Here is a 7,320-nt window from a genome sequence, read left to right on the forward strand (position 1 = left end):
AACTTTATATCTGTAATATATTTTAATCTAAGAAGTATAACCAGAATCTGTTATCCAAGCTGAGGTTTTAAGTACAGTCATCTTCCACTTCCCTCACCTATGGTGTGCCACAAGGTTCTGTATTGAGGCCCTTATTATATACATAATGCTGATTCAACGTTTCAGTTATGGACGTTCTTCTGTCACATTACATTCAGAGCTCTGTGCACTCAAACACACATCACTATGCTTATGTTTAACATAATGAAGATGTGACTACGACACCTCATTGGTCAGCTTAGTGCCTTCTTTGATAACATTGTTAAATAAACAGAAAAAGTGCTCAGTATTGCACCAGCTTCCCCTGTTTGAAGCTTGTGTTCCACATGTAGAAATGTTGCAGCAGCCACAGCAGCAGCAGAGGTGAAAGGTTGCACAGAGAAACAGACAACCACACTTAAGAGCTCTTTGTGACACACACTCTTTCATCTCCAGGAGAAAGCGGCCAGGATTGTGCTCATGCCTCCTTTCATTCGCTCTCTTAGAATAAAATAGAGTAGATTTGATTCATTTCTTCTGCCTTCATGATATAACAGAGATAATGTAAAATCAGTAATTTCTTAGTAAAAAGGATACTGTACTCAAATATACAGATTAGTGTCTAATTACATCTTCCATTAACCTGACCCATATAATTAATCTAGAATAAATATCAGTGGGTTGGCAGTTTGTGGAAGCCACTATATCTGAATACAGTGGAGGGAAAGGACATCTGCCTTGCAACTAATGGTGTTTTACGTATGTGGTGCTAGAGAGCGGAGATGCAATGTGCAAACCAAAGGAGAAAGAAGTCACGGGTGTTTGCGCAAGGTACATTTAGATTCACTTCTGCACCGTCATACCCTACATTTTAGCCCCTTCACACAAACACAAGGAAAGAGAACGCCACTGGCACCTTATTAAAATGTTGTCTTCATTTAAGTCAGAGCTCTAACACAAAAACACGCTCCCAGGTCAGACACGTGACCCTCTCATCTCTGGAAAGCTGACAAGAGCTAAATAACAGCAGCCAGTTCTACGCTAACATTAGGCTCCAATGCCCTAACAGTCGCTTTCCCGCTGATAAATCGTTCAGCTGCGTCTGAAAGCTGAGGTAAACAGCGGACTGACTGCCTTCTACAGTTGAAATTTAAGGTTGTCTCTGACAGATGAAAATAAGTTATCCTAGCCACTGTAGCCAGGCTTACGCAAATAAGTTTCTGGAGGTAATTCAGTAGAATTCTGCAAGCTGCTGACATCTGTTAAACTTTGACACACTGTAGCTTTAATTGTCAGTCCATGGTTTGACTTTGGGATCTGGGGTCTTGGTTGAGTATTTTCAGTACATTTGAGTTATTCTCACCATTTTAAGTCTTGAGTTGTAGTTGCTATAGTGTTGCCTTTCACTTCATTATGCTTTTCATCATCATTCATCCAATGTGACAGAATCACGTGACCTGCAAGACAACCTTTGTGTCCATGCATATCAGCCAGTTTAAAGAAAGTTGTTACCCATCACCTCTGACCGTGATGGTGTCAGGTTCAGCCAGTTAAGGCAGAGTCTGGCTATGCTGAATGTGTAAACGTCAAAGTGTCTGACATTGTCCACAAAAACCTAAAGCTGACCTAATGACTGGTTGCCCAGTAAAAGACTGGAGAACAGATTGTTGTTATAGTGCATTTAATGACCACATGATGCATGGAGGCCCAGGCTCAGCTCATCAAGTTGACCTGCAAGAACAAAAAGTCACTACACATGTTTCTCCAAATTTAAGCAAGTTGGTTCGTAACTGTGCCTTACCTCAAACCTTTATCCTTTGAGAATCAACCACTGGGACACTTTCTGGATCGTGTGGCAGCACAGGGCTTAGAGGAAAGGGGCTGTAGACATCGTCAGTGTATTTGGAGTAAGAAAAGGCTTCTCTTCCTCGCTGGTAACCATTGCCGTTCTGGATGATGTAGGATGAAGGCAATGCAGGTGGAGCCATAAACATGCCAAGTGGCACTTGAGAGGTATACCAGGCATTAAAGTCAGGATAGGTCTGAGAGGGCATCCAGTCCTGTGGGTCAAAGGAGGAAGGAGCTCCCCCTGTAGGAGCATTTACCCATGGAAAGCCAGCAAAAAATGAGGATCCAGTAAAGCCACCAATACCAACCCTTCCAGAGCCGGAGCCGCCAGCAGATCCAACCCCTCCAGAGCTACCAGCACCGACGCCTGCAGTAACAGAACTGCCAACGTCAACCCCACTAGTACCAGAGCTGCCAACACCAAGCCCTGTAGTAACTGAGGTGTCACGACCAACCCCAGTTGTGCCAACACTTAAAGCACCAGCTCTGCCAGCACCAGAGGCCCAGTCACCAGTATCAACTCTTACAGATCCAGTGCTACCATCCCCACGCAATCCAGTTCCAGGGAACCATCTGACAGCACCAACCCCTCCAGTACCAGGTACCCAGCCAAGGTGGCCCAATCTTCCAGTGCCACCAGACTGACCTGAAAGCAGAAATAAGTTTTTACTGAAACTGAGCTTGTCAAGTTGCAATGAAGCTCTTGCAAATTTTGCTCTGAGTAGCACTGAAAGAAAACCCTTCTATTACTTGGTTTAGCAGACCAAGCTTTTCAGTCAAGTATAAAATTACAGTTTCCTGAGAAAAAAAAAAAAAAAAAAAAGGGGGGGGGGGGGGGGTAGTTCAGTTCTGCTACAGCTATATTTCCAAGACTAACTCTTGAGATTAGACAGGAAGACTTACCTTTAACTAAAACAGGCAGGCAAGCACCTCGGCCAAAAAGGAGGAAGCAAATCCAGGAAACCCTGTTAAAGATATAACATGTTTTATATATATTAAAAAAAAAAAAAAACTTAAATTATAAAAGAGACATCAAACAGCACAACTAACCTCAGCATAAAGACAAGCACCATGATTAAGGGTCCGCTACAGCAGGCTGGTATCAACACACTGCCAGCTGCTTACAGATCAACTCAGTATCCATTAACTAGCTGACAGCAAATGCATGGCTTATATTGGTGCTCAACATGCTGGCAGCTCTTGTTAAATTCATTCACTTCACCTGGTGCCCATCACTCCCCAGTCAATGATGCATTCTTTTGAGCCTGGAATCTGAACAATACCGAACCCCGCACAGGAAAGTTTGACTGCAATAGAGAAGAAAAAACAACAGAACATGTTTTGATGCATTGTCAGAAATATGATGCAGAGAGAAGAATTGATATGCTTGGTGATATGAAAGTGAAACTGGGCTTGGTTGATTTGTTTCATAAGAACTCGAGAAGGGAAAGTTATCAGACCATATTTGGTTTTTATGGCAGACTCATTTGTTTGGGAGGTTTTTAATTTTTAATTTTTTTGTAAAAATTTATTTATTTATTTTGTTAACATTTTGGTTCACATTCCAAACCAGTTGGTGGCAGTATTGCACCGTTTTGCTGTTTGCCAACCACCAATAAATAATTTAAAGAAGAAGAAGCCTGAGCTCCTACTTGTAATACTACAGGGTGGGCCATTTATATGGATACAGCGTAATAACAGGGGAATGGTTGGTGATATTAAAGTCCTGTTTGTGGCACATTAGTATATGTGAGGGGGCAAACTCCTCAAGGTGGGTGGTGACCATGGTGGCCATTTAGAAATTGGCCATCTTGGATACAACTTTTGTTTTTGCAATAGGGAGAGGGTCATGTGACACATCACACTTATTGATAATGTCACAAGAAAAACAATGATGTGCTTGGTTTCAACGTAACTTTATTCTTTCATGAGTTATTTACAAGTTTCTCTTTGTTCACAGCCATTGACATGTCGAAGAGGTTAACACGTGAGGAACGGATCGAAATTGTGTTGATATCTGGTGAACGCAGTAACCGGGTCACTGCAGCAGATTTCAATGCAAGACACCCTACGAGACCACCCATCTCCATGCTATGCTATATTTTTCCTGCAACAGGGAGATGATTGTGGTTTTTAGTGAACTTTGCTCAGTGGGGAAAATCGCTAGGATTTAGGACATGGATTCAGCTTAACACTTGTAATACGCACTAATACATCTAAAACTTCTGTCCAAAATTTTGGGATTTCTAGACATTCATATAGGCAATGCATCAGTGTACCTTTATCCCCACATTTAACACACATGTCCGGAACGTTAGGGTCAAATTTGTTTAATAATCTTGGGGTGATATATGTCCTAATTTTCCATTTATACTGGATTAGTTTAAATTGGGTGTTTATAGATTGTGTTTGGGCTTTCAAGTAGGCTTTTTGATATTCCGCTGTGGTTATTCTACACTTTAAGTCTTGACACCATTTAAATCTTTTTTTTTTTTTTTTTTCTGAGGACGTTTGAGGGCTGTCCCTGAGGTTGTTATAAAGACGGGATGTTATACCCTTCTTCAGCTGATGGTTTATTGCTGTGTCCTTTAATGAGTTTAGAGTGGGCAGTGTTAGGGATTTTTGAAATGAAGCTTCTGATCTGTAGAAATTTGAAGAAATGTTTGGTTGGAATGCCAAATTTCCATGTCAAGTCATTAAAGCACATTAAGGTGTCCTTGTCAAATAGGTCTGCAACTTTGCACAAACCTCTGGCAGCCCACATTTTAAAACCAGAATCTTTCCAACCAGGGTCAAAGGCCTTACTGCCCCAAATAGGTGAGAATTAGGATAGTGCTCGTGTTTCATTTTTAACCTTAAGTGCATCAAACCAGACAAATGACATTTTTAACAAACTGATTCAATGTATCTTTCAGATCACACACACACACACACACACACACACACACACACACTTTGTAGAGTTCAAGACTGGAATTGCCAAGGGTACACAAGATCAGAGACTGCATTTGTTCAAATGTATAAAAATGAATGAGATTCCCCATACCAGATCGGTAAAAGCCTGGGTTAACGATCAGTTCTATTTTTAATACCACCAAATCACAGCTGCCCCAAAGTGCTTAATATTGAAAGTTGAAAACCCTACAACTTCAAGTCAATGCAAGAGTCAGATGATCAAGCACTTTCCAGCAGAATTTTGATGCCTACTTTCAACACTGTATAATAAAGGAGCAAGAAAATCCATGGGATACCTTTTCTTTGCAACTAGAGCCAGAAGCACTGTTGGAGCACACCAAGCAGCTCAGGCTGTAGCCTTTGGGATCAGTTACTTGATAGAAGTGAAACAAATAATTTAAACATCGAATTACAATCAAATGCACAGAACACTCAGCTTTATTAAAGTCTTTATTCCATATCCAAAAGGCTTCTTGAAAGCAGATACATGCTCTTTAGTTTCACCTGCAAGATTAAGCAGAAATAAGTCAATTAAAAAGGACCTTCAGTCATTAATGCGTCACTGCATGTAGTTACCTCATTAGACTTTTATCCCTTGAAATCCACTCGCACGTCTTGGGTACTGTGGCAGTACAGGACTCAGAGGATGGTGGCCCAAGATATTATTAGAATATTTGGAGTGAGAAAGTACTTCTCTTCCTCGCTGGTAGCCAGTTCCAGTCTGGACAAGATGGGACGAAGGCAATGAAGGTACCTGAGGGAGCAGCGCAACCATACCTAGTGGCACCTCATAAGTAGACCAGGCATTGAAGTCAGGGAAGGGACGTGGTGGCATCCAGTTCCATGGGTGGTTAAGGAAAGAAGAACTTAATACAGGATAATTTTGATAAGGAACACCACCAAGGAATGAATAACCATTAGACCACGTTGGGCGAACCTCTCCAATGGGGCCAACAGGAGCAAAGGACCAGCCTCCTGGAGAGCTTCTAGGGCCAACCCATCCTCCACTCGAGCTCCCAAGGCCGAAGGACCAGCCTCCTGGGCCAACTGCTACCCCAGTGGAGCTCCCAGGAATAAAAGACCAACTTCCTGCAGAGTTGCCAGGGCCAACCCCTCCGGCAGTGGAGCCAGCAGATCCAGGATCAACTCCACCTCCATTGGAGCTGCCAGAGCCAAAGGACCAGCCTCCTGCAGAGCTAACTTCCCCTCCAGCAGAACCATTGTGTTCAGGGCCAGAATCGAGTTCTCCTCCAGTAGAACCATTAGGTCCAGAGCCAGAACCAGCCTCTTCTCCAGTAGAACCACTAGATCCAGGGCCAGAACCAGCCTCTCCGCCAGTAGAGCCATCATGTCCAGGGTTAGTGCCAGCACTTCTAGCACTGGCAGTTACAGCTGGACTAGTTTGCCCTGAATTAAAAGATTTCAACTAAATGTAAGCTTGTAAAACCAAGTTAATTTAAGCTTCTAGGCATTCTGAAGTTGAAGGAATAGCTTACCTTTCATTGTTTGAGGGAAACAAGATCCACTGCTGAAAAGCAGGAAACAAATGCAGGAAACCCTGTGAAAAAACAAACAAGTCTCTGTAGATAAACTACTAAATCAGACAGCATTAAATTTCACTACTCACTTCAAAACAAGCTTGAGCCCCATGTCTAACTCAAAAAGCAGCACGACTCATCTACAGCAAGTTGGGATGAAAAACATGAGGGTGCTGCAGGTTTGTGCTTTAACTGGTGTGTGGTTGCTGTTCGCTTTATATTGGTGCAGTTGCAATTACAGTGATTAACCACACCTGGTAAAACCTGCATTTAGCTTGCAACTTGGAAGTGTTTTACCTATCTACTGAACAGTTGGGAGCAAATGAGTGTAACCCTCCAAGGGGAACAGGTTGTCAACCTAATCTTATATTGTTTATATACTGCCTGCTTTTTATTTTCTTTTTTTCAAACAGTCAATATTTTCAGGTTAGTATTGTGGAACTTTGACTTAAAAATGAAATATTGGGATAAATTGAAAATCTAAGATAACATAAAAGCTATTTTTAAAAAACATTTCTGACTTATACTTTTGTTTTTTCCCAGTACAGGAAACAAGCCTCCATAGATATGACCCATGATTCTGAACGTACAATTCTTATGTTTTAATGAACACTTAAACTTAATTTAGATTATGTTTCAAAAACCAACATTTTAAGTCCTTCCAGGCATTTCAGATGGCTGTGGAGTTGCAAGACTTGCTTTTTGAACATTTTGTTCAGAGGGTTACACCAACAAAGATGAAGTGACAGTCCAAACACTGGACTGTTGAATTAAAACATGAGCACAGAGGTTAATTATGTAAAAAAATGAATGATCAATATAGCACTGAGTTTGCATTGAAAATATACCTCATATCGGTATATCTAAATCCTACAGCTATGCTAATGTTGTGCTAAAAATTCATAGGACATTTACGGTTGCACATCTGAAGCCTTACAGCATCAACAAAACCAGCTAATGT

The 7,320-nt window shown here is 41.5% G+C and overlaps 2 protein-coding genes across 4 annotated transcripts; both read right to left on the reverse strand.

The window, feature by feature from the left end:
• Positions 1 to 1,682: 1,682 nt before the first annotated feature.
• LOC106674884 (uncharacterized) lies at positions 1,683 to 3,062 on the reverse strand. 3 transcript variants are annotated; one of them, XM_076887771.1, is made up of 5 exons: positions 2,917 to 3,062; positions 2,770 to 2,831; positions 2,175 to 2,512; positions 1,827 to 2,078; positions 1,683 to 1,749 (listed from the first exon to the last, which is right to left on the reverse strand). In XM_076887771.1, the coding sequence occupies exons 1-5, from the start codon at positions 2,937 to 2,939 to the stop codon at positions 1,732 to 1,734; spliced, it is 693 nt and encodes a 230-aa protein (XP_076743886.1). In that variant the 5' UTR covers positions 2,940 to 3,062; the 3' UTR covers positions 1,683 to 1,731. The 3 variants fall into 3 exon arrangements, with proteins under 3 accessions (XP_076743886.1, XP_076743885.1, XP_024655707.2); XM_076887770.1 differs by having other exon boundaries at positions 1,827 to 2,512; XM_024799939.2 differs by having other exon boundaries at positions 1,820 to 2,512; positions 2,917 to 3,061.
• A 2,179-nt stretch (positions 3,063 to 5,241) lies between these two features.
• LOC105941239 (uncharacterized) lies at positions 5,242 to 6,605 on the reverse strand. Its single transcript, XM_076887845.1, has 4 exons — positions 6,449 to 6,605; positions 6,318 to 6,379; positions 5,398 to 6,228; positions 5,242 to 5,325 (listed from the first exon to the last, which is right to left on the reverse strand). The coding sequence occupies exons 1-3, from the start codon at positions 6,469 to 6,471 to the stop codon at positions 5,402 to 5,404; spliced, it is 912 nt and encodes a 303-aa protein (XP_076743960.1). The 5' UTR covers positions 6,472 to 6,605; the 3' UTR covers positions 5,242 to 5,325; positions 5,398 to 5,401.
• Between the last annotated feature and the right edge of the window lie 715 nt (positions 6,606 to 7,320).

Source organism: Maylandia zebra, linkage group LG8, assembly GCF_041146795.1.
Source record: "Maylandia zebra isolate NMK-2024a linkage group LG8, Mzebra_GT3a, whole genome shotgun sequence".
Lineage (NCBI taxonomy): Eukaryota > Metazoa > Chordata > Actinopteri > Cichliformes > Cichlidae > Maylandia > Maylandia zebra.